This window comes from Pteronotus mesoamericanus, unplaced genomic scaffold (genome assembly GCF_021234165.1).
Source record: "Pteronotus mesoamericanus isolate MK-2021 breed Mesoamerican mustached bat unplaced genomic scaffold, CSHL_Meso_final contig_182, whole genome shotgun sequence".
Taxonomy (NCBI): domain Eukaryota; kingdom Metazoa; phylum Chordata; class Mammalia; order Chiroptera; family Mormoopidae; genus Pteronotus; species Pteronotus mesoamericanus.
In genome coordinates, this window is record NW_026555078.1 from 12,698,108 (window position 1) to 12,726,010 (window position 27,903).

The window sequence follows — 27,903 nt, forward strand, 5'->3', positions numbered from 1 at the left end:
ATTTGCAGAATAATCCCTACTTTGTAGCCACGTGTGTTCATGCATGTGCATGTGCAGGGTGAGACGTTTGAAGGAGACACACTGTGATGGTGATCAGTCATCTCAGGTGGCAGCAAGATGCAGGTACTTAAATTGTCTGCAGGTGTTTCTGCACCTTCCAAAGTTTTTAAAACACTTTTATCCTTAGAATTATCAAAAAGTTTAATCTTTTTTATATGAGAGAAACAAACTGTTAACTTATTTTACGACTTGGTGACTGAAACATTGATAAAACCTATGGGCTTTAAAATGAATTCACGTGTGAGTGCATTAGATTCCGTGGGCCCCCAATACGGAGCTGTCCCCAGCTGAGGCAATGAACACTCAACCATGATCCTAGGGACAGTAGGGGGGGAAACAAATCATTTAAGTGGCAGCTGTCCATTTGGAATGTATAAAGCTATGAGAGTGTTATGCTCTTCCACGTTTCCCTCTTCTCTGGTTACTTAAATTTCATTTCCTTTCTCAGAAACACCATCTCTGAGAGACTTGTGAAAAGGCCATGGTCTCTTTGATCTGATATGTGAAGTGTCTGTAATTGAAGACACAAGTTTTGATATAGTGTATCTGTAAACAGTTCTTTATTCCAAGACGGCTTTCTGCATTTTTATGGTCTTCTGCGTCTAAAATGCAGTGGTTGCTCACCTGGGGCCCATTCAATCAGCATGATGAAGACTCATTTGAGACCTAAACCTACCTCAGTATCTTTAAAGTTATTGTGCACTTTACCAAACAGCAGTTGAGCACTCTTGAATGTTTAGGAGTGTGTTCACATGTGTTATTTCATATTTACTTCCAAACTAGACCAGGGATTTTGATTATTCCATGCTATAGCGAGGAAACGTCCCAAAGAGACTTGCCCAAAGCCACAGCAAATTTATGGCAGAGCCAAGACTAGGAATAAAGCCTCCTGTTCTATGGCTCTGAATTGGCTTCTTTACTTTGAGAGTATCCCCGGCCACAGAGATTGAGCAACATCAAAGCATCTGCTCTCCAGGACAGCACTAGGACAGAGGAATAGACTCAGACCTTCTGGTTCTTCTTCTTTTTTATTAATTGTTGTTCAATTACTGTTGTCCCCATTTTCCCCCCCACACCACCCCTGCATTACTCTCCCCAGCTCCACCTCCCACATTCAATCCCCCCCATTGTCGTCCATGGGTCCTTTATACATGTTCCTTGACGCCCTTTCTTCTTCTTTCCCCCATTAGCCCCTCCCTCCTCCCCTCTGGTTACTGTCAGGTTGTTCTTTATTTCCATGTTTCTGGTTCTGTTTTGCTCGCTTGTTTGTTTTGTTGATTAGGTTTCCCTTATAGTTGGGTTCTTCTTTTTATTCACGTATTGGTGATGACTAAGTCCCAGTTTATTTTATCCAAGTTAGAAGACGCCTTGATAAGGTTAGATGACTAACTCCTTTCTCTCACCCATACACATTCACATATCAGGGGATAAGAACACTGACCTTATTCCCAAAGGCTTCCTGTACAAGTGGATGTTAATCCTTGTTTGTTTGAGCTCTTCCTCACTGAACAATGCCCCTAAAAAGTTATGTCAAGGTAACTCTTGCCAATCTCAAAGGTAATGGGAAAAATTAACCAGATTTTAGCTTAACGAACAAGCATTAAGAAAATGCCATGAGTAGTGAACATTAAAAGTAGGACGTGATTTGTCCTGACTGGTGTGGCTCAGTTGGTTGGGTGTCGTTCTGCTAAGCGAAAGGCCACCAGTTCAATTCCCTCCTGGTCAGGTCACATGCCTTGGTTGCAGGTTCCATCCTGGTTGGGGAGCTGGGGAGTGTGTGAGAGACAACCAATTGGTGTTCTTCTCTCATATGGAAGCTTCTCTTCCTCTCTTTTGCCCACATTTCCCCTCGCTCTAAAAAATAAATAAAATCTTTTTTAAAAAAGAAGTAAGACTTGCTTTTTAATCTCACCTTGGGCAGTTTATTTATGCTCACTGAACCTCAGTCTTTTCAGCAAAATGAAGGGGTCAAGCTTTATTTCTAAAATATCTTTAAACCCCAAAATTCTGTGCTCTATGTTTCCCTTTTCACTTTACAGATTACTCCATAAATATTGAATTACCTACTGTGCACCAGAAGCTGGTTATTCAGTTTTTAAGTATATGCTCTTGTATAACAGTGACTGCTATATTATGCTGAGAAAACTGCAATAGTCTAAGAATATTTCTTCTTGCCACTGCTAATGAGTTCCAATGAACAGCTCTCAATAAGTTTTTTGCATTTGCCACTGTGTTAACATACTATATTAACCAATTAGGGGAAGAAGATGGCAGAGTGTCTGTTATGTTGAAAATATAGAAATGGTTCTTTTGTTCCCCATAGTTTTTACTTTTTCTTCAGTTTGGTGACTGTGATTACCATTGTAATCATTTAATTTACACTTCTGGGAACAGAAAATAGATTGTGGCCTAACATAAAAAAACAAAAATCTATCATTTCGCTTTGGTTCTCGTCAGTTAAGACACTAACTAGGAAGCTCTTAGGTACTAGAAATTCTCTGTGTAGTCAAAGGAGAACTTCATCTATAGCTGTGGCTTCTGTTTGGCGGCAGCCCAACTCCTAATAAAAGTAATTTGGAGATAGCAAGTGCAAGAGATTATAATTAAAATAATGCTGGATTTTTGGTTTTATTTTAATGAGTCAATAAAATGGAGTTGTGGGTGATAGTTAACTTTGTTATGAAGATAATAAGTTGTTGCTGATTTCTTACTGGAGAAATTTGCTTGCCTCCCCCCACCCCCCGCCATTGTTTCCAGTATCAGCCATAGCAGCTTAAGTGTCTTAGGGAAGATCCAACTGCTGCTTTATCGGCATGGACTACAGCTAAGCTGTTTGTGTTCTTTCTCTCAAGTTAATAGGAGTAATAAAGATTCTATTAATTATTTGTAAGCAATCAATGTTTTTTAAAAGAAAGAATATGAATTTAACATTTTTAAAATTATGTCTCACCCCCCATGAGACATTTGTTTTCACATCAAAACGTTGTGAAATAGTATATTCCAAAGCTTTTAACATTTATATACTTTATATCATGAAAATGTATCATTCCAGCAGTGGTAGTAGCAATAGTAGTGATAGCAGCTAACAACTACTAAACATTTATTATTTGCCAGGCACAATTCCACTGACAGCTGTATTGAATTTTTCCAACAACCCTGTCAGGTAGAAGTGAATATTTTTCTAATTTCATAGGTAGGAAAACTGCAACACCAAAAAATTATATAACTTGCCATAAGTCACATAGTTAATAAGCTGTGGGATACTCACTCAGGGATATGTATCTTGGTCAACTTCCATGTGAATGAACCTGCATCAAAGCATTGTCTTCAGGGCTGCATGGAATTCCATTTTATGGGCGTAACAACTGATATAACCAACTTCCTGTTATTGGGCATTTAGGTTGTTTCCAATTTTTCTGTGATAAAACATTGCTGTGATAAACATACCACTCTATATCATTGCACATCTGTCTTGTTCTTTCCTTAGAACAAACTCCTATAAGTAGAATTCTTAGGTCACATTTTTGTTATGAGACTTTCATACAAATTTCCAAACTGGCCTCCAGGAAGATTTTTTTTGACCACTTCCATCAGAATGTAAATTTCTCCATGTCACCAATAATGATTTTTTTTCCTTAGTCTTTGTCTCTGTGACCCAGGGAGAATTGTATTTATTGTTTTATAAGATTTTTTCCAAATAGTTATTAGACACTTATATTCATAGATGGGAAAACTTCATTAGTGAATTGACTGTTATTAATTTTTTTGAGGTAAGGGTCTATCTATTTTTTATTAAGGATACAGTGTCATTATATATTAAGGACCTTAAGTTTTCATCATGTATGATGTAAATATTTTCCCTCAGAAAATTCACATAAAGGTATGTTAGTTTTATATGTGAAAGTCCCAAGAAGAACCTTTAATAAAAAAAGAAGCTCAGAAAATATATAGCCTATCCTGAGTAAATACAATTGAAAATGTCCTTCAATCACTAATAAGTAAAGCAAAATTAAGAGCTTACAAATAGGGAAGCCAATGTTAATAAGGGTAGTTGTTTGAAGTAGTATTGGGCAGTTCTTGGGTTCACCTCGATAAATGCTTTATTTTCATATGAACTGTGGATCACTTTTGCTTATCTGTAAAGTGTCTTCCCTAAGGTATTTTTTCTCTCTATAGATCTTGTAGAAAAGTAAATTCTCAGCTCATTTTCAAAGATTTGGCCTCTAAGGCAGCACATCTCAAAGGATGGATTTTTGAAATAGGCTGTAATCAGGGGCAATGAAACTGCCAACGGAGAAGAGATTTAGTAACAGTCATTTGACACTTTTTATTGATTGTCCAAGAGAATACAGAATCTCTAGACATTAAATTTTTAAATTTCCTTCCAAATATAAAGATACTTCATTTAAATTATAATATGAGTCTAATGCTTCAAAACCATTTAGGACTTGGTGTGATTTTAAATAACTTCGTTTAACAAGAAATTTATTGCAAGAAAATTATCTTCAGTGAAGACAAAGGCCTTTTTTTTCCCTTTCTTTTTTGGCTTGGGAGAAGAAGATGATGCTATTTTGGGGACAAGATTCCCAACAGAAGGGAATCCTTTGGCAGTTTTGGCACAAAAAACAAAAAACAAAAAAAAAAAAAAACCCAGCCTCCAGAGGAAAAGGGCCTCAGCTTGTTTGAAAATAGGGAGTGGTGATGAGCTCCCAGCGGAAAGGGTGTCCCTGATACTAGGGGCGGGTCACTACCAGACAGGGTGGGTGGAAACGCTGCTCTACAGAGACTGCATAGAGCTGATTCATTAGCGACTGATGTGTTTCGGTTTCAAGGTTCACTCCTTCCCCAGTTCTCTAGGGAGGATCAGTTACAGCTCTAAGGAAGTGATTCTGTTTTACTCAGGGCCACATTGTTCCCTTTGGCCTTCATTACAATAATGCAAATAATAGTAGTACTAATAAATAAAATATAAATTCTAAAACCCTTTCCCCTTTATTTTCTGGAAAGTAAGTCACAGAAGCATCTGCAAAAGTGATTAATGATTAATTTGAGGAGTAGTGTCATCTTTAGTTTTAAAATACTTTGGAATTCTCTTGTGGTACTGTACATCTAGAAAATACTTTCTGCTCTTTGTATTTATGAGGTGAGCGTGGATATGTATGCATATGCACGCTCATGTATTTAGCGTACATTTTCAAACTGATGTTTTCAGTAGAGGGAATTGTGATTTGTTTGAATAAATATATTTGGAAAGATCGATGACAAGCCAGCCTTTCCATCCATTTGTAATTACATTTGCAATTATGGGCAACATGGCTGATCTGTTATGGTTGGCTATAACATTCATGAAGGTTTAGCAAGGCCGGTAGAAAACTCAACCGTTTGACTCAAACATTTGAATATCCATTTCTCTTTGACTCCCAGTTCCCGGCAGTGGCAACAGTGGGTGGAAGAGTGGCAGGGGTCCCCATACACACTCCTCTAGAGACAAAGAATAGAACTGCTCCAAAGCAAAGTTTCTGTTCTCACTCATTCAATCAACAAACCTTAACTGAGTAGCTACTATATGCCAGGCGCAGATTTGTTTTCTGTGTTATTCCTTCAGCCAAATCCACTCCTCCTTGCAAAAGGCCTTTTTTTTCCCCGCCTTTCCCACAGCAGACACATTGTCTTTATGCTGTTGAAAAGGTTTGGGTCCTTCCTGCATGGAAACTCAAGCCCTCTTTCTCCTTCCTTGAATGCACTGCATGGGTGTAGTTTTAGTTGTGAAACCCTTTTTATCCCCTTAAAATAAATGCTTAGATAGAAAAGTATTTTAGAGAAAAAAGAAGAGATTATATCATGAGTGTTTTCTCTTGTTACTGCATACTTGTAAACATTTTCACGACTAGGTATTATTCCATTGTGTGCCTCAATTTCTTAGCATTCACCCAAAACATGGTTCACAATTTAGATTTGTTTCCTTAAGTCATTGTTTATGAACATTTGTAAGAACCTTCTGACAAATTGCCAAACCACTTTCGGACGGTTTGTAGCATCTTGCAGTCTCATTAAAGGTCTCTTTACTGTTCATTTCATAGCAGCTTTACCTTCATTGAATAAGAAAAACTTTAAATCTTCACTGGTTTTCTTAATTTGCATTTTTCTTATTACTAGTGACATTGGAAATTTTTTACATGCTTATTAGACATTTTTTGTTTCTTTTTCCTAAGTTGTCTGTTGTATGCCCTTTGCTTATATTTCTGTTGGAGTTTTTCTATTTTTCTTATTCACTTGTGTAAACTTTTTTTCATATTATCATTTTATCTTTAATATTAACATTTTGTCTTTCATATTTATTGATCAAATTTGGGCAAAAATCCCTCCAATTATATTATTTGCAATCATATTGTCACTTAGACCAGATAATTTGTTTTATTCAATGAGATCACCTTTATATCACTTTATATGGAGGTGGTTTTCAATGTTTAGTAATTAAGAATACATACTTGAGAGCAGAGTAAAGAAAATGTCTATTCTAGAAACTTATATAAAAGGGAGAATGTATAAGAGCTAAGTTGCAAGGGACCTTGGTCCTACTAATGCTTCCGTATCAACAAACTCACTTGTAATTCCTTCTCTATTGGATGTATGGCCCCGCTTGTGTGCTTATTCCAAAACTGTGAGATCTGTGCCCAGACAAAGAACTTCAGAGAGGTAATGATCTGCTTTGAAATTTATTGGATTCCAGAAAAAATTCTAGTCATTCCTCTTTCCCATACCTCAGTTTCCCATAATTCTAGGGGCCCTGAACACAGCCCTCAAGTGTTTTCTTTTTCCTTTTAGACAATTCTTCTTCACTCCAGGAAGACGAAGAGGTAGACATGGAGGCCATCAGCTGGCAGGCCAGCAGTCCGGTCATGAACGGACGCCCCGCCACTCCAGTGACCTCTGCTCGTTTTCCCAGCTGGGTCACTTTTGATGACAATGAAGTCAGCTGCTCTTTGCCACCCATCACCTCTCCTTTGAAGTCAAACACACCACCTATTGCATCTGTGGTCCCAGATGTACCTTATAACTCAACTGGTTCATTTAAGAAGAGGGAACGTCCCAAGAGCACTTTGATGAACCTCTCCAAGGTTCAGAAGCTGGACGTTTCCTCCTTAAACCACCCTCCTTCCATAGCTGAGACTCCACCTTGGAGGGCAACCAACCCTTTCCTGAATGAGACTCTCCAGGATGTACAGCCTTCCCCTATCAACCCTTTCAGCGCTTTCTTTGAGGAGCAAGAGAGGCGCTCCCAAAAGAATTCCACTTCTAGTACTACAGGCAAAAGCCAAAGAGATTCTCTCATTGTCGTCTACCAGGATGCCATCAGTTTTGATGACTCAAGCAAACACCAGTCACACTCTGATGCTGTTGAAAAACTCAAACAACTCCAAATCGATGACCCTGATCACTTAGGCAGTGCGACACTGCCTGATGATGACCCCGTAGCCTGGCTTGAACTAGATGACTACCCGCCTGGTTCAGCACTGCCCCCACTCAGGGATGGCTGGCCAATGATGTTAAGGATCCCTGAGAAGAAAAATATCATGTCCTCCAGGCACTGGGGACCCATCTACATTAAACTGACAGAGAGTGGTTACCTGCAGCTGTATTATGAGCAGGGCCTGGAGAAACCATTCCGTGAGTTCAGGCTGGAGAGCTGCCATGAGATTTCAGAACCTCGACTCCAAAACTACGACGAGAATGGCAGGATCCACAGCTTGCGGATAGACCGTGTCACCTACAAGGAGAAGAAGAAATACCAGCCCAAACCTGCCGTTGCCCACACAGCGGAGAGGGAGCAAGTGATTAAGCTGGGCACCACTAATTACGATGACTTCCTGAGCTTCATCCGTGCCGTTCAGGACCGTCTCATGGATCTGCCTGTGATGTCAATGGACTTGAGCACAGTTGGCTTGAACTACCTTGAAGAGGAGATTACAGTGGATGTCAGAGATGAATTCTCTGGCCTGGTGAGCAAAGGAGAAAACCAGATTCTCCAGCACCATGTCTTGACACGGATCCATATTCTTAGTTTCCTCTCTGGGCTTGCAGAGTGTCGCTTGGGACTCAATGATGTCCTCATCAAAGGGAATGAAATAGTTTCCCGGCAAGACATCATGCCGACCACCACCACCAAGTGGATCAAGCTCCACAAGTGCCATTTTCATGGGTGTGTGGATGAGGACGTATTCAACAACTCACGGGTAATTCTGTTCAACCCTTTGGATGCATGCCGCTTTGAGCTAATGCGGTTCAGGACGGTATTTGCTGAGAAGACCTTGCCTTTCACGCTGCGGACGGCAGCAAGCATCAACGGGGCCGAGGTGGAGGTGCAGAGCTGGCTAATGATGTCCACCGGCTTCTCCTCGAACTGTGACCCTCTCACACAGGTTCCCTGTGAGAATGTGATGGTCCGTTACCCTGTGCCCAGTGAGTGGGTGAAAAACTTCCGCAGGGAAAGTGTCCTGGGGGAAAAGTCTTTGAAAGCCAAAGTGAACCGGGGGGCCAGTTTTGGCTCAACTAGTGCATGTGGCTCTGAGCCTGTCATGAGAGTAACTCTGGGAACTGCCAAGTATGAACATGCCTTCAACTCCATTGTGTGGAGGATAAACCGACTGCCCGACAAAAACTCAGGTAGGTAGTGGTCGTCATTTATGAAAACCACCGCATGGCTGCCAACGAGTGGGATCCAAGTTCCACATCCTAGTTCCCTATGAAGTGCTGAGTTTTGCTGTGCGAGGGGAATGACGATTGAAGGGGAATGGGACAAGAAAAGCAAAAATATTTGAGCAAAGTAAGTAACAAACACAGATGACCCAGTTTACTCTATCTTTTCACCTCTTTAATTATCACACATCTTCCATAAAACTATGCATTATTCTCAGCTGAGCTGCTAAGCAGCTTGCCAGGACAGCTTATGAATGTATATTCCTTTCTGATTCATTAAAGTATTACTTATGGTGCTAGAAGCTATCCATTTCCAGATCCTAGAAGGCTCCTGGGTTCTGAAGAGGTCTTTTTAACTAAGCCCTGGTGTAGGTAAAAAGGCTGGTTTATGATGGCTAATCATATGTACAGTTACAGGTGAGGAGTATGTTTATAATTCCAGCCACTCCCTGAAAAGGCCTGTCAGTCAAAAGATCTCGAGCTCAGAGTTGGGATTTGGAAATAGAGAAGAGGAGAAATGGCCTCTGACCAGACTGAGGGTCCAGCCAGGATAAGCAGATCCATAAAGGTCAAATTCTATTCAACATAAAGTAAAGGAAGGAATGTTTGATTTAAACAGAAGAATAAAGGCCACCAGCCCTAGCTGGCCAGCTCCCAGCAATCAGGGGTGGTTTTGTGATTGCGTGAGCCCAGAAGGCCGTGGCTGTCCCTCGTGGTTTCAGAGAGATTTAATGAAACGAGAAAACGAGGGAGCAATGAAACCAGCTCTGATAGCCTTGTTTATGAGAGTACGTCTGGGGGACCTCAGCAGCGGGCGGCCCATGGTCTGGTGCCCTTTTAAACCACTGCTCTTCTTGTTTATAATCAACTTTGCTCGTCAGTTAACAAAAGTGAATATCCTAGACAAGCAATAAGAAGTTTTGGGAAAGCTCTCGATTGGCATGTCTTTTTTCTCTTGGGCAGATTCTCTTCTTTGCATTCTCACCATTAAACCCTGACCATGTGTTCAAAGTTTTCATTTCCTGTTCTGGTGGAGAGGCTGCGTTGTCCCGCTCTGCATATACTCTGATGTGATGGCGAGAGGCAACAGGACCTGGTCCACTCCCTAGGCGTTCCAGGCCGTGGTCACACACCAGGGCACCCTGTGTCAGACACGGGGCATGGCAGAGCAAACTGAAGAGACAATTGGACCTCTATGTCTGGGGATGGATTTGCCACCCTCTCATTCTAAACTGACAGAATTTTTAAAACAAAGCCTTTCTCTCTCTGCGTGCAAATTCATTTCCCCTGAAAGATCACTGTATTCTCTTGGTAGCTGCACTGTGATTTCTACCTCAGCCACAGGGCCCATCTGAATTGACGGAGGAAAGGAGAAACCCTGAATTCTTTGGCACAGAGGTCTTGGGGAGAGACCAAAGAGACAGGGAGAAAATTACTGTTTAACCTGCTAGACACTGACATGGGAAAAACAGGCCTTCAGGTTTATGTTTAGGTTTATTAGAATTTGTAGTTCTTAAATGTACTAGGGATGAATTCAGATAATTTTAAGTTGGAACTATTGGGTTTTTCAAAGTGAAAAAAGAAGGACACAGCTTACCCAAACCTCTCCATTCTCCATATGAGAAAATTAAGGGCCAGGAGGTGACATGACTCATCTGAAGTCACAAAGCCACCTCCAGGGGTCTTTTTGCAATACTACAGCTGCTTCTTCGTAGAGACCACCAAATAGACACGAACTTGAAATAATTTCCACTATGGGAACAGATATTTGCAGTTTCGCAGTGTATACATGCATATTTCATTTGTTTCCAACTTCTTTCTCTCAAATATTTCAAAGTACTACCTGAGAGGTTTTTTGTTAGAAGCAGCAAAGACTGACTGGCTACTTCAAGGGAAAACGTGTTGTGGGAGGCGTGTGGGTAGCTCAGAGAACTGAAGGAAGGGTTGCTCTTGGTAGAAGGAACTATGGGTGTCTCCTCAGGCTGTAGCCATAGGGACAAATCCCAAGCCACTTTCTGTTCTTATGCCACTTGGCTCTAGAGTCAAGGAGGACAGTGCATTTGTACTGTCACTGAGATGACATAACAGTGCTGGGGGAGATTATTTCCCAAAACGGGGGTGGGGTAGGGAGATTGTTATCAGAAGAAAGAAGAATGAACGCAGGACAGGGGAAAAGGAGGTCTTCAGCAAACACTTCCCTAATGCTTCCCAGTGGGGTGGTGTTCAGTAGGCTCAAGGCCAAGTAAATGCAGCTCATATATTACATATGTATTTCCAGATGACTGAGACCTTATTTGTGAACAGTTTTTGAAATACAGGAAAGCACAGGGATATCTGGGACTGTGTCTCACTTACATTTCTTGCCCCCTCCCACCCCAATTACTGCTTCTGCTGTCATGGTTAGATAGATTTAGAAGTGAAACCTCCCCAAAGGGCTACTTACAGAACTTCCGGCCAATGGTATTTTTCTGTATCAGTTTAGGAAATTGATAATACCCTTTTCTGGAAACTTGAGATGTATAGGATCAGAACTCCAGTGAGCCTGCATGTTCTTACTGTTCCTGGTACTCACTGTGCCCAGGCCGAGGCCTCCCTGTCCCCTGCCAAGAAACCAGAGAATTGATGATGATCTATTAGTAATTGTCCCCCCCACCTCCCGCCGCCAACTTTTTTTCTGAGCTCTTCTGACAGCCTTGGGAAGGTGCCTTTCTTAGATTATTTCTCATAGCCTCACACCTCCATTGACAGCGAAGGAGGCCTGAATCTCTGCATGCCTGTGCCCACCTGCCGTGGCCCTGCATCCCTAACCCCCAGAGCACAGAGCAGTCAGGCCACAGGCAGCATGTCCAGCAGGTCCACGCCCTGGCTCTGCTGGCACCCCAAGCCTGCAGCCACAGCAGCCGTGCCCCAATCCCAGCCATCACGACTAACAAGCTGCCCTCGCACCCCAACAGGGCTCCGCCAGCAGGGCCCGCCCCGCCCTGTACAGTCCCCACCTCTCTGCGCTTTGCCAGGCCCCCTCCCACCCTAATCCCAAGAGTTTTTCTTCATCCTGGAAGGCATCCGAACAAAGCACCAGTCCTCTCGCTTTCCCAGGTCCTCCGTCAGGAAACAAAGCATTCTGTCCCGCAGAGGTAGCTTGCTTTGCTGGAAATCCAGTTCTCATCAGATCAGGTGAAAACAAAGCAATCCCAATATGATCCCCCCTTTTATGGAAAATAGGAATCTGAATTTTAATGTTAAACTTTCTCAGATTCATCAAGGAATATGACATAATGCATGGGCTCATTAGCGCATTACTATAAATTAAACCCTACTGGCTTTCAAAATTGCACTTCCTATCTGTCCGCCACCCTGCACATCCATTAGTTGATGCTGGGAATCAAGAAAGAATGTTGCTTTCCAAGAGTCTGCTGTCACTACCCTTTGGTGGGCTGATAGAAGAGGGTCAGTTTTGTGGAAAATAATGATTTCTCAATATTTCAAATGTGTAAATAAGGGTCATTAGATAAAACTGTTCTTCAAGTTGTTATTTAATTAAATTAAGAAACTCCTCTCTATACTTTGTAGTGATTTAAATATATAGCAGTACATTGAGAGAAGTTTAGGACATAATTTGGAGTCAGTCAGATCTGAATTTTATTTCCAGTGCTGCAATTTAATGGCTCTGTGGCCTCAGACAATTACTTAAACCTCTCAAAGAAACCTCATTTTCCTCATCTATAAAATAGGGTTAGTAATACCTAACTCATTAAGAATGAAATTAGATAATGCTTTTAAGTGTTTAGCACAGTCCCTGGCCTGTAATAAATGCTTAATATATGATAGCTATATAATTACATCTGTGGTACACAATTTTTTTTTAAATTGAACGGATTCATTTGTAAATATTATAGTTTTTACTATTACATGTATCTTAAATTCCTTTCCTAAAACCAGTGCAAACTTATCTATTAATTACCTAAAGTTTTACTCTTCAGAAATAACCACTGAAATAGCTCACATTTGTGAAACACAGCAAAACAAGTACTTCACTCTGTAATGTTTTCCTTGGAGAGAGGGTGTGTATAGCCTCACTCTCTGAGATTAAAAAGTCCTGCCCAGACCAATAAAACAAATTGGAATTGTTTGTTTGGGAAAACCCGGACAACTAAGGGCTGTTTCAGTTATGTCATGAAATCAAAGCCCTGTACGGTTGTTTACCCACAGCGAGTTGCTATACGGGGTCTCTTGTGGCTGACTTCCCCTTCAGACCTGGTCACCCTGCAAACCTGCTCTTGAGGTTTGGGAACCAGGAGGTTATGACTCAGAAAAGTGGTGAAAACCATGTGGAGTCAGATACAGGGTTCAGTTCTTAGCTCTGGTACTTTCTAGTAGAATAATATTGTGACCTCCAGGGACTGTTACGAAGAGGCTGCGAGAGAATCTGCGCAAAGCATTTAGCGCAGAACCTGGCCCAGGGTGCTCAAAAAATGCATCCTACTATGTGACATCTGATGAATTACGATGACGACAGAGCTTCAAGAGTGAGTCACAGAAATAAGCTCTAACTCTTTCCCCTCAAATACCTAGTAATAATTCTCAAATGAATATCAGACCTTAAGTGTGCCATTCAAGTGCAGTGGAACGAGCTGTAGATTTATAAAATTAAAGAACAGGAAAGGACCACGCCTGACGTGGTCCAGCCCACCCTTTCCTAGATGAGGAGTTGAGGCCTAGAGAGAATTCGGGACTTGGGTGCGGGATCTCTGCCACTTTGCAGGAGAGCCGGAAGTCAAACATGGGGATCCGGACTCAGTCTGTGTGCTCTCCGGGGTACACTATGCTTCCCTGATGTAAGTGTGCTTATAAGGCCTTCATCATTTACATATGCCACCCCCCCCAAAAAACATGGCAAAACCATTTTTTAAAAAATAGGAAACGCTATTAAGAAAATTCATTTATCTTTCAAAGGCAATCGGTGATTGTGCTCCAAGTAGCTGTCACTGATGTTTTATTAGGTGCTAAATGCTGAACCCTTTCATTCCTTTCTGCCAGTCTATAGCCTCCATGTCTGAATATTTGTTCTGTGTTCACATATCGCCCTGAGCTGAGCAGGCAGGGTGACCTCTGGCTCTCAGGCCATGGTTCTATTGCTAGGATACCAGGCTACTGTAATTAGATAGTGTTGTGTCAAAAGGTCGGAAACACATGCGGTACAATTTCTGCAGGGCCAGATCCTCTGCTCAGCGCGGTCTCTCTGAGAGACTTCCGGGCCTCCTTTGTTTCTGAGGCGGCTCTCCTTGCGCTTTCTTCCCAAAGAACCTGATCAGTACATTCTCTCTCTTTGTTTCATAGCTTCCGGTCACCCACACTGTTTCTTCTGCCACCTTGAACTTGGCTCTGACCGGGAAGTGCCTTCCAGATTTGCCAATCATGTGAATGTCGAGTTCAGCATGCCCACAACTTCTGCCTCCAAAGCTGCTGTAAGATCCATCTCTGTGGAAGACAAGACGGACGTCAGGAAGTGGGTCAATTATTCCGCACACTACAGCTACAAGGTAGCCTGGGGAGGCACCTGGCTAAGGTTCCCAAGTCTGTTTGTTCACCCCCATTCCCGCCCCCGTCTCCTTCATTTTCTTAGTGCCTGCTCTGGGCGCAAAGTGTTCTCTTACTGCCTTGGAGGTGGTTCACCACGGTACACAGCTGTGGATGAGTCTGCTGTGATTTTAGCGGGCAAGGGAAAGGTTGGAAAAAAATAAAGAAGCTGATGAGAGAGCAGAATATAATGTCTTTCGGTCATCATAAACAACAACATACAAAAGAAGAATGGGGTAAAAGGCTTCTTATTACTCATCCATAATATGATTCATGTTGCAGAGCAGTGAACTTGGAAGTTGAAGGGACTGTCAAGAAGTGCTAACCCAAAGTGTAGATTTCTGCTATAGGAGTTGAGGAAGTGGGTCCAGGTAAAGTTAGGACATAGCCGACCTGGTCACTGGGCTGTAACAGGACAAATCTCAAAAGCTGAACCAGCTTCCAGAATCGTAACCGGATCAGGGCTGTGGAAGGAGGGAACCAAGTTGGACTGCTCTGACCTGAATGGTGACTGTGTTCTGAGGAGTGAGAGATTCAGGAAGCAGGCATTAATGATGGAAAATGGAAAGTTATTGAAGAAGGATTTTATAAAGCAGTTTAATAATTTTCTATTCATAATAGTATCCTTAGATTTATATGGTGATTTATTGTTTTTTAATTGCTTCCTTAGTTGTGTGATCTACCAAAAAGAACAAATACTCCCTCTTGTGGCCAAAAAAGTCCAGCCAATTCAGCTTTTTTTCATCTCCTGGTAGACATAATTACTAAAATTCTGTGGCACACCAAAAAATATATTCTAGTTTTTGCTGATTGGGCAAAAAAAGTGGTATAATTTTGATTCATTCACACTGGACGGCTCTTGATGTGTTGGCTATTGTCATTTTTTTTTAATTTGATAATCGAAGGGAAAAGAGGTCAGCACCCCTGACTAAGTAGTCAGGTATTGCATGTTTTAAAAATTCTTGTGGCACATCCATTGAAAATCACTGCCCTAGTCCACTGTTCTGTCCTGAATTTTTCCCCTCATCATAAATATCCAAACTGGTGTTGAGGGAAGCAACTTTACTTATGAATCTCCCTAGCTTGAAGGATTCCTTGCCTGACCTATAAAAGGCTGCCATTGAAATGTGTCACTTTCAAAGCAAGATTAATTTCTAATTCCTTGATCATTACAGCTACAGTATTTTGCAGACAATGAGTAGGACTATAAACACTACAATGCTTTGCTTGGAAACTTTTTAAAGAGATAAAGTAATGGAGAGTGTAAGCAGCCACTTGCAAAGGAATTCATTCACTTATTGACTGTGTGATTGCCTGCTGTGTGTCCACGTTACTGGGATACAGCAGTGAATAGGGCCAGCCCCTGTCCTACGGAGCCTGTGGTAGGTATAGCAGGACTGGGCGAGTGTATTGTACTACAAGGTACAGTGGGAATATGCACAGGGGAGCGCCTAACTCTACCTAAAGAGTCCAGAACACCTTCACGGAAGAGAGGATCTTTGAGCGACTGTGGAAGGCAAAGAACAGGAATTTTCCAGGTGGACCGTGAGGGAGACGGAATTCCAGACCAAGTGCAGAGTAAGTACAAAGAGAGAACCATAATAAACACAGAGCCAGTAGCTCCAGTATGGCTGACACCCAAAACATCACAGAATTACAAGGAAATCTCAAAGAACCTAAACTTAGCAAGGAATTCTCTTTTAGTTTACGTATTTCTTGGGGTAGTTTTTCCTCTTCTTTCTGATATTTCTCTCCAACTTCTGTTCTTTGGCAGGTGGAGATGGAGCAAAAAAAGAGTTTGAAGCCAGACTTTGAAGGAGATGAAATGGAAAATCCCAAGGAGTGTGGGGTCCAGTGATGAAGCCCTGCTGAAGGGCCCTGGATCTAGAGTCACAATAGGATATCATCCTGAATAGCTCAAGTTCAAGTCAGTCCTTACCACGGCTCCGTCATGTTGGAAACAGCGTACCGGACCTTCCTGTGTGTAGCTGCCTGTACCGTAACAGGAAACCCCGAGGTGGTTGCTTTGGAGAGGCCCTGAGAGCACCTGCCGCACCTGGTTCCCCTGACTCGTGGAGCTTATTAATTAAGCCTCCTCCTCTCCGCTCTGCTTCTCTCACAGCGCTTGGGTGTGGTTTGTTGAGACTGTGAGAGTCAGGAAAAGAATCTCCCACATCGGTGCTGGCATGATTTCCTTCTGATGTTCTTCTGTCACTTACCTGGATTTCTGGAAAATATAAATCTTGAGAAGTTAATTAAGCACCCATCTCTGTCACTCCCTCTAGAAATGGTTCAGCAAAGGTACAAAACAAATTTCTACTTTACGTTTCTTAGTCCTTTCATAGGTGTCTCCATTCTTTAAATATTGACACTATGCAGTAGAAGTTTTTGAAACGTTTCCCTCCTGGTTCCAGACTGTTTTGATTGAAACAATTTTTCCATCTAAGGTTCCAGTCACAAGGTTCACCACCCTGAGTCACAATAGACAGTGGAAAAAAGGACATAAGAAGATACTTTTTTATTCTGTGATTAGCCCCACACTCTGCAAAGGGGAAGCAAAATTGAGCTTATGTTTCTTCATTCCGGGAAAGGAGACATTAATTGTAAAATTACATTCAGTTCAGGAGACAGCTTCAATCTCAGTGAATTCCCAAATCCACACTGAAAAATATAGACCATTTCAGATTCCTGAAACAAGTGGATACACACACACGTGCACGCGTGTGCACACAGACATACATATATACGTGTATATATGTTTAATACCTCAGGCATTTGTCATGGTCATTTGGGAGCTCTTTTTATACTTCATGGCCAATAGTGCATGTCTCTGTAAGTCAGACTGTACAGGAAATGTATGCTGAAAAGATTGTTTAAAAGTTATTTCAAAACTAAGCTTGTATGAGCTTTTCCCAGAAATTCAGAGTTGGATAATCACAATATTGTAATAGATCTAAAAAGCAGAAGATTCTGGGGTACAGATGGTGGGAAAGCCGTAATGTTTTTTCTTTTTTAATGTTGGGAACATTAAATCCTGATTCTAAGAGTCTGGGACACTCAATTTTCTTTACCTTCACTCATTCTCACTCACATTCTGTACCTCTGCTTCTTATTTGTACATTGGTATTTTGTTGCCATATAAGAAACTACATCAACCATCCCAAAAGGGATACCTGCTCAACAACTTAAAGGCAGCCTCTATCTGCCTTTCTGCATCTCCATGAAAAGTAGAATGGCGGACAGAGAGTGCACTTATCAGGTTTGTAGAGGACACTGAAATAGACATACGTCTAGTCTGTTGACCAGCAGATTCAGGATTAGTTTATTCAACGAATATCCATTGAATTCTAACTATGTACTGACACTAGCATATAAAAACCATTATTTTTTTCAGTCTTATGCTCAGGTATTTAAAAAAAAAACCACTTTTTGAAATACCTGAGCGTAAGACTGAAACGAAAAATATGAAATTGAATAGGCATTAATGAGAAATTGAATAGGCATTAATGAGAAACTATATTTTGAGTTTTCGTAAATGCAATCCTCTACGTACAGCGTGGTATATGTGGGTGTATGTGTTTGTGTGTGCATGTGTGTTGATGGGAAGGGTATTGGAAAGTCCTGGTTTCATAGCAGTGCATGTAGAAATGTTTTCTTATGGGAATAATTCAATTTTGAATCAGGAGTATATTGTGACTGTTCACAAAGTTATTTCAGTCAACCTGTGTTAGTAGAAGACCAAGGAGCTGCATTGGTAAGTCCACATCTGGATGGAGGTTTGGGTTCAGTTCTGGGTACCGTATTTTAAGAGAGACATTAATAAACTGATTGCATCCAGAGGCAGGTGACCAGGGTTGCAGAGGGTCAGATTATATAAGAAACAGGGAAATAGATCCCCTGAAGAACAGAAGGTGTAGCAGGAAAGGAACACAGAAAAGGAGGAAATGATGTAATATCTGCATTGAGATTTCTGCTGAGGTAGAAAAAGGGAGAGGACTTAGACTTACTCTGTGTAGCTTCTAAAGGCAAAAATAGGAACAAAGGAGAACTTTATACATGACAGATGTTTGCTTCAATATAAAAAAGAATTTTGGAATAAGAGTTGTTTTAAAAAGGAATGGACTCAGGTAGCAAAGTTTTCTGTTGCTGCAAATGTCCTAACAAAGGTTAAAATAACGATCTATTCCAGATGCTATGAGAGGGACTCTTGTATCGGATTTGAGCTGGGTGACCACCAAGGTCCCTTCTACATATAGATTTTCTCTCAGTAGTAATAGGATTCTCTAAGCCTAGCTGTTTTTACTTCAATGCATGGTTTTTCATGCTCTTTGAAATATAGTGGGGTCCCCCAGAGAGCTTTGTCCTGTGAGGGCCCCGAGGCATTTCCCTTCCCCTCTTGTACTAAAGGCACATGAGATTCCTCATAGAAACATCAAGATGAGCTGAGGAGCTGGCAAGGTGAAGGTCATTTCAGCACCTTCCTTTCCCAAGGTTCGCATCCATACACCCTCTCAAGATCTCTGCCTCACCTGTGAGCATCACATGTGTATTGGCTTTTGGACCTTTTGCCCTCACTTGGTTAATTGTCATTGCCTTCATGCTTTCAGCTGGACTTTTTTTTTTTTTTAAACCAAGTGCTGGGAAAATCTCTGGTTTGCTATTTTTCCCTTCAGCAAACAAATTATTATTAATTTTTAAAAACTTACCACCTTGATTTCATCAAATTTGTTTTCCCTTTATTGTTTTGGGAAACTGATTATGGGTAGCATTTAGGGATTTGGGAAATATAATACTATATATTTCCAGACCTAGTGTTTTGCTGACAGCCTACACAGAAAACACAGTTGCAGGTTACCTTTTTGATGTGCAGGTTCTAAGTTTGTCACCTGTACCTGGATTTTGTGGGTGTGGTCACAAATAATTCTATGTTAATAATGTGAAAATGTTAAAAGTGAATTCATTTTATCAATACACAGTATTACTATTAGAACGTAAATTATGTGTCACATATCAAGAGCTGTGCTTTTTCTTTTTTCAGTCTAGTGGTTTGCTTTGTGACTTTATAGTAAGAGCATAAGAAAAGTACTCATTATGATATGTCAAAGAAGAGGACATGAGGTCTTTTGTGGGGGCCAGTAACAGCCCTGTGCCACTCTTGTAAACATAGTACTAGCTACTCCTTATGAACATTTTGCCTCTCACTTATAGTAAATATTATCTGGAGAGTTATACTTTGTTTATTTGTTTTTGTTTCCCCCTCTCTGCTTTCCTACATCATTGGCAGGTTCATAACCCTTGAGACCATTTTTTAATGTAAAATATATCTTATTTGAAATAAAAGTAATTTCTATTCAAATTCAGTGAGTAGGTGAGGGTGGGAGTTTATTTCCCTAGAAATTCACATTCCCAAGAAATGTGATCCATGAAGGCAAGGAATGTATCTTAATCATTGTTTCCAGCACTTAGCACAGAGCTTGGAAAGGAATAGGTTTCAGCCACTTCAAGTCCTTGCTGAGAAGACAAACGTATATTAATGAAATAACAGGAACTTATTAGGTAGTCCATAAATGTTTGCTGAATGCATACTTACTCCAAGACTCTACTTAACCCTTACTTACCATCAAACACTTATATTAAAGCAAGCAAGCATGCTTTATTTCCTGGAAGTCTGAAATAATTTTTCTTCCCTTTTATTCCTGCCAGTACTGTCAACTAATGATGACCGTTGGCACTTAAGCACTTAATATGTAGCTAAATTAAAACTATAATGTACTTTATTCATTACTGAAAAAAATGTTGTGCCCAAAGGTACAGTAACAGATGCAGTCCGTAGTCAAGATGATTGATTCAGTTTTGTTCCTGTAAGTCAGACAGATCTTTGAGCCGGGGCCTTGCACATTAGAGACAGAACACAGCCAGTGTTGGTGCCCTCGGACTGTCTTCCTCAACATCAACCACTGACCAAGGTTCCTGTGTATTTCTTTTGTCGCCGTAGTAGGGTAGAGGTCTGAGAGAGTAAGGCCGAAACCCGTGAAACAAAATCATGATTTCAGAGCTGCTTTAAGTCTCATAAGTTTAGTGGTAGGAAAGCAGAATGATCTGAATATTAAATTGATTGGAGTAGGAAGCCCTGCCATCCAGCCTGCTTTTAGAAATCCTTTCCAGGTGGAAGGTAACTGAGCTCTTCTACAAACGATGATGGTAAATTAGTTCTAGCATATCTAGGGTTTAGGTCATGTTAAGAATGCAGTTTAACAGGAAATTCAAACAAAACTGACAAAAAATTAAATCCGCAAAAAATATCCTCTAGGAAAAGAAGCTTCTCTAACATTTCACTACCAAGTCCCATCCAAACCATGACAGCTCTCTCTCTGTAAACCCAGCTGTGGCCTTCTCACCAAGTTCCGAAGGTGTTTCCTAAACATCACCGAGGTCTAGTTCCCTACACGCCACCATTTCTTCACCATTTCTTTCTTATGCTCTTTAGAAATGAAACTTGCTTTGGATATTCTGACTCACACTTACGTATTTAAGGAATTAAAAATGAACAAGATGTTTAAGGCAGTCATAAATGTAGAAATAAATGTGTGTATTGGTAATGTTTTCCTTTGTGTTGACTAAAGCAGGAAAATGGAATTTTTACATTTCTTCTAGTGTGCCTTAGCAAATCTGATTGTGATTCTTGTCCTTTGTTTTTGTTTTGAGAATTGAAAAGAAAGATATCTCTGAACTTGCAATTCCAGGTCTGCAAAGAAACTATCTGTAGTAATAGGTTCAGGATTACCTGAAGAGAGACAGGGAACAGCTGTATGTAATGAAAAGCTATAAAGGAACAGACTAAAAAAAAAGTAGAGTTTCAGTATAAAAAGATACTGATATTGAAGATGAACTGAGAATATAGAAAGATGACAAATACAGCGTTGGCCATCAAACCTCAAAATACCTGAACTAGAGGCTATCCCTTAAAGGTAGGAGCTCTAGGAAAAATAACATTGCATGGCAGAGGTAGGTAAACAATGGAATTAATTCAACTCAACAAATATTTATCAAGTGTCTACTCTGGTCAAGGTGCTGTGCTGGCAGCCAACTTCCCTAGGATTATTGGTGTAAACCCATTAGTGGGATTAAAATTAGGATTTTTATGAATCTTTAAAGAACATAGTTATGGAGACAATCGCCACTGTAAGTGACTTGCTATTGTCCAAGCTGGGCTTCAGTGACCTCTGCTAAAAAAGTGAGGAAGCTGGACTGTTGTTCCCTCAGGTTCTTCCCAGTTTTATGGATTATTTTACACAATACCTTTGGTGCCATTGTCAGTGATACTTCATGTCAACAGGGCTCTTCATATGGTCTTAAGAACCAAGAAATTTAAAATTTGAAGATTGGGAAAATCAGCTGGCCCATCTTTCTCCTTTTCATGTCTCTATCCTTTACTATCTGCTCAGACAACAGAAACACAGAACACCCTGCAATCCTCTATTTTTGTCGTTGCCTTCAAAAACTAGACAAATATGGAGGATCAAAAGGATGGTGAAGATTAGTGGGAACACTGCTCTGGAAGTTCCCCTGGAATCAGCCAGCACAACAGTAGTGTGAGTGTGAAGAAGAGCAGAGATCTCCAAAATGGATGTTGGATTTGGGCACCACTTAAAGTAGAAGTAGGTCTAACCCTCCAACGCAGTGAGGTCTGTTAGGATGATCAACAATTTATATAGTATGTCCTTTTATAAAAAAGACTGCAGAAACTGAGGGAGGAAAAAAGTCACTTAGTCAACATCCTGGGACTATGGTCCCGCAGTTATGGCAAAATGAGATGAGAGGAAGGGCCAGTCCTCCCCATTCATACTGTCTCTTAGTAACATAAAAATGTAGTTATAAAAATTTTCAAACATGTACACAGTACAAAATAGCATCTCTTTTGTGATATGTGTTAGTATGATTTTAGTTTCTTACACTTCGAGTGGGTCAAATGTAATGGCTCCTTTTGACCTGGACAGAGAAGAAATTCCAGCATCCTCTGCCTCACAGCAAACCCTCGATGCTAGTGGTGGACACCGTCTAACCACACTGAGACTGAAGCCTTAAGTACAGTGGATTTCAAATCAGCGACCCTACGTGGTTCTGGGTAAGCAGATGTGCAGCTCCTGTCAGCAGCCTGTTAGACAAAGTGTTTACGGGTTTCAAAGTGTGGGGGTGACAAAAGAGGGGATTATGAACTCCTCTGACCCCAAGCCAACATTCACTTAGACTTTGTGTTCAGCTGCCAACAGAGCCTGGAGAAAATTTTACTGTGTTCAAGAAATTAAACAGTGTTTTGTCCAGGGAGTGATAAAAGAGCACCCCTCCTCACCTTCTGTTTTGTGACATCCATAGTGAATTTCAATGTGTTAAGATGGGTGGACACAATATCCAGTGAATAATTCAGCTGATCCAAGGCATGTGCTTTCCTTCGTTCATCATCCATCCCCATTCGATGAAACCTTTTGTACTATGGTGATTAATTTTATGTAAAACTGGTTTACTTTAAAAAAAACTTATGTGCCTATGTAATAAAGTCTACACACTGGCTGACTCTTTAGAGGTGAGATTTTGTTTTTAATTGTTCCACTGATTACCATCTGTAATACTCTTTTTTGAACTATGAAAATGAGCTATTAATAAAATTTTTTAAGCAAAATCTGTTACTGTTCAAGATTTAATGAGGTTAAGCGTAATGAAAAATGTTTATTAAAAAGAAGGGCCCTGACCTAATTAATAATATGGTCAGTGACCATAAGCCGACAAGTTAACACATGACCTGTTTAATTATTCTAGTTACACTTTTCATGTATATAATCTAGTCAATTCAAGATATATTTATTGCATTCCTATTTCATGCCCAACTCCATGAGAAAACAAAATAATACAGTCCTTAAGGTTTTCTTGGTTGATAAGGAAATATACGTAGAATGAGTGAGAACTATAAGAGAGCACATAAGTAACATTTGCAATAGGTCGCCAGCATATTATCAGTGCTCAGTAAATAACTGATCAATTAATTGGTGACTCCAAATGACTCATGTCAACATAAACTCAGATGGAAAAGGAATCAATATGGACTAGAATACTTGGGGAGTTTCCACAGGAGAGACAGCTTTTGGTGCAACCTGAAGGTGGGAGTAAAATGTAGCTCCAAGGCAAGAGGAAGAGAGTCCAGAGTTGAGAAGAGGGAGAAGAGGCAGGTGTAAAGTAGTGTGTTGGATTAGCCCGAGAGGAGTAAATGCCCTGATACCATTATAGGTTCTTGCCAATAAAGCATTATTCCAGAAAAACTAATCTGGCTAGAGTGTGTTCTGTATTCTGGATTAGGAGAAAGATGAAGGGCAAAGAAAGTCATTTAAAGGTTTTTGGTATTGGTTTTGTAAGCAGGCAAAATAGAAACAGAGCTTTGTGTTTTTAGTTCAAATAGATCATGGATATCTTAATGCAAAATACAACCCATCTTGCCCTGGCCCAGCTGTGACTCAGTTGCTTGGAGCATTGCTCTGTACACAAAAAGGCTGCAGGTTCGATTCCCAGTCAGGTCACATATGTAAATTGCATGTTTGATCCCCAATCAGGACATGAGCAAGAGGCATCTCTCTCCTTCCTTCCCCCTTCCCCTCTCTCTGCAATGAGAATAAGATATACCTTAAAAGAATAAAATACATCTTATTGCAAAGTACAATTACCTCCTACTAGGGGAGAATCCAGACCAGTTCAGTTTCTCTCTTGCCATGGAGAGAACACTGTCCTGAACAGAACAATTTTGTAGCCTAGTCAGTATAAAATTAACTGATGTTCATAACTGCTATCAGATACATGAAAGGGTTAATAGCCAAATAAGAGCATAAAACTTTTTAAAGTTGAGGTTCTTAAGAATATTCTGCTCTTTCCTGTGGTTCTTCCATCCCTATCTGCCGAAAGTTCTCTTAAAATTTTGAAACCTAGTTGTCTAGGTCCCACATTGTCATAAGGTGGTTAGCCTTCTAAGGTCCTCCTTTCCTTTAATAGCCAAGTGGAATAATTTACTCAAGAAACTGTTGGAAGCCATGCTTGCTCTCAGGACTTGGGGGAAGGGAGATGAGGATGAGAATTTAAATGTCCTCATTGTCATTCCAAGCTCCTCCCAGCTTCTCCTTGATTACCTCCAACTAACTCCTCTTTATTCATCCATGCTGGGCAGCTTTGTTTTCCTAAAACAATAATAGGCACTAACACTTATGCCGTGCTTCTACTTTGGGCAGCCTCTCAGCCACTTATTCCGTGTATTTTATATGTATTATTTAATGAAGACAGCCTCATTTCTCCATTCTGCAAGGCACTAAGAATTCAAGGCTGGTGGTACAACCAATGTTTACTGAGGGTTAACAATCAATGGTGAGTATTTAGAGCACAAAACTTAAAACTGAGTGTCAGATATCCTGGCTCCTAAAGTTCATTGCCCATCCTCCACAGAGGGAAACTTTATTAAGCATCATTCTCCCTTGGCTGTACCCTGAGTAATGGAGGCAAGTCCTCAGGTCCCCAAAGTACTGTCTCCCTGACTGCCAAGAGAAAACTGAAAACTGTTCTTAAAATTCCATGTTAAATGAGGATTAAGTTCTAAAATTGCCCATAAAGTAAAGTACACTAACATATGAGTCTTTAATAAAAGTTGTTCTGTGATCCTCAATTTTCCAATCTCTTCTTTGAGGACACTGACAGAGTCATCACTCAAAATCCTAGATACCTGAGTGATGTGTTCCAGTTCATGGTCAATGCAAGGAACTCATTAAAATGAGTCACAGCAGTATTCTCCGAGTTTCACCAACAAGAACTGACTGTTTCAGGCGTGACCGCATCCTTTATCTGCCTCACAGACCCACTGAGTGGAATGGTAGATTCAATAACCTGAATAGAAGATTCATGAGTCTTCATTGTACCTCACTCTGTCACCGGACAGGGCCTGGCCTTGAGCGGGTCTGCCTGGGGCCAGCAGCAGTGTGTGGGCTCTTGACTTCGCGAAGGAAAAATTTCACAGCACAAATCCAGGTGACGCTAAGGATACATTTATTAAAGCTGGGGACAGTAAATCAAGGAAGATTTTAGCATAGACGGAGCAACAGGAGAGCCTAGGCTGGGCTGCCTGAGCTCACTGGGAAGTCAGAGAAAAGGGGGGCTTTAGGGACGGGTTCAGGGGATCTGCCTGGGACAAGCTGCCGGCTGCCCTTTGCCTTAGAGTTTAGGAGATGCCTGCTGTAAAGAAAGAAGTGGGGGGAGAAGAAGGAACTGGTGTAGGCTGCCCCCCAGAGGGAGAGCGTGTGCTGGGTCCTTTGTCTTGAGGCTTTTATCTCTCTTGCATGTGGGAATTTTAGGGGAGGTCTCAGAGGAGGGTTTCAGTAGAATAGTCATCAGCTTTCCAGGTGCATGGGGGCGGGGAGGATACTCTTTGGTCTATTACACTGTTTTGCTTTTATCTTGGGTCTGGCTTTTAATGGGGTTTTTGTTATTTGTTCCCCTGACTTCATCCGTCCTTGGGTTTAGCTGGCACAGATGACATTTCTTGAGTCTCTGTTCTCTATTTCCCAGGCCAGGAATATTTAAGCTATGTGTTCTTTCGTTAGGGAGGAGAGGTATGAACTATTTGCTCTCAAGTGTCCTTGGCTAGGGGAGATAAGTTCTTGCGACTCATCAGCTGACTGTATGTAAGTTGCTCAAACTGTTTGACCTTGTTTAATTTTCTTGTTCTCAGTTTCCTTATTCCACTTGCCCAGGAATTTTCCTAGCATCTCACTATCCGGTCTCAACTCTGTTATGCAGAGCAAATTTTAGATCCACTCCATCGCATCCTGTCAGGGACTCTTAACTTTCCAAACCAAAAAGAAGTCTATCTTAGATCTCCAAAAAGAACTTACATAAAATCAGTTTTTCTGTAGAGGTCTCAAAAGTTATAGATAATATTTTAAGATGGAGTTGAAGTCAAAATACCTGGACTTTTCCTCTCCCAACACAGTCTGGGTCAACAGAAGGCAGTAGATAAAATCTATTCTCCACCTAAGAGAAAACCTCATGGCTTATGACTTTTTTTTCCTTCTCTCATCTTCATCTTCCTTTTTTCCCTTCTCCTGCCTCCTCTTCTTTCCACTAACAGGCATAAAGTCCTGCGAGCCAAGACTGTTCTGGGGACAGGGGCCAAGAAAGGGACATATCTCATAGATGGAGCAGTTTCCAATTATTTCTTCCCATGTTGGACTCCGAACAAACCACTGTTGCATATCTTGTCTGCTGCCTTTAACACTTGTGAGCTGCCTTTTAATGTTTTATGTTTATTGGATTTTTCCTTGTAAAAAGCAATAGGTGACTAAGAGAATTGGCTTTCTCAGTATGTGGCAAAAATGCACCAAAAGCAATATGAATCAGCAAGCACAAATCAACATGCAATTGAATGTGACTGAAATTCACTTTGTATTTTAGTAAAGCTTTTTTGTAATCCCTTGATGTCAATTTCCCCTTCTACCTCTGAGACTCTGTAGTCTGGAAAGCCTTCTTTCCACTTTTTTTCCCTTTTTGCAACTCAGAGGTTATTGCTCCCTGGAATGCTTCGAGAACATTTAATTCTGACTTGGCAGACAGTACAAAATCTACCCTCTTTTATTCTCTTAATAGATGTCTAATATGGGAATGACAATTGCAGTGAAAAAGAGAGTCTCAGTGCAAAGGAGCAGGATACAAACACTTGGTGACCAGACTAAATGGTGGGGCTAGGAAGAAACAATCAACAATTTAGAAATACTGCAGCTGGTTGCATTTATGCTACAGGTCTGCAAGTGGCCTATTAGAAGCCCAATTAAAAAATAAACAAACAAACTTGTTATTTATTTTGCTACAAAAATATCAAATAACAAGGTTATAACTCCAATTTATACTCCTGAGATTTTTAAATTCTGAATTGAAAGAGTACTCAAGGCATCCGTTTAAGGTTCAGTTGGGGAAAAGCTAACAAGGAAGTCTATGTGATTTGTCGAGAAAACATATAAAGGAAGTAAAACTGTATAACCAAAGAAAAAGTGAGAGCAAAACATCATGCTATCTCACAAAGGTGAACCCTCTCTTCTAAGTGAATGCATAGACCTGGTTTCAACTCAACATCTGTGACCCTTTTCCACAAAAATTTCAGTGATGGGTAGGCAATGCTTCTTTTGGGGGGAATGTTTCCTTTGGCAAGACAGCATGATCAAGTGGGAGCTGGAACTTTGAAGCCAATGTGCTGCTTATCTCTAAAACCCAGAGCTAAGTTCTTTGTGCTCTGAGACATTCTCTCTACAAACCATTTCATGCTTCAATAACGGCAAAGTTAATTTGCCTTCCCAACCCTGACCTGTCTGTGGAATCCCACCTCAGAGGAGAAAGAGCTAAATATAGCAGTAGCGGTTGTATGCAAAATGCTCTTGATCTTGTCAATAATATATATTTTTTTAATTTAAAAAGAATTAAATCTTTTAAGTTAAAATAATTTTTAAAAAATCCTTGCCCTAGGATATTTTCATTTATTTTAGAGAGAGAAGGCAG

The 27,903-nt window shown here is 40.8% G+C and overlaps 1 protein-coding gene across 1 annotated transcript in view; it reads left to right on the plus strand.

Annotated features, from left to right (window-relative positions):
* STON2 (stonin 2) overlaps positions 1–16,228 on the plus strand; it is a 113,346-nt gene extending 97,118 nt beyond the window's left edge. The window contains exons 6-8 of the mRNA XM_054567188.1: positions 6,886–8,724; positions 14,095–14,297; positions 16,109–16,228. Of these exons, the coding sequence (XP_054423163.1) occupies positions 6,886–8,724; positions 14,095–14,297; positions 16,109–16,192 (2,126 nt within the window). The 3' untranslated portion in view covers positions 16,193–16,228. The remainder of the gene's footprint in view (positions 1–6,885; positions 8,725–14,094; positions 14,298–16,108) is intronic.
* Positions 16,229–27,903: the final 11,675 nt, after the last annotated feature.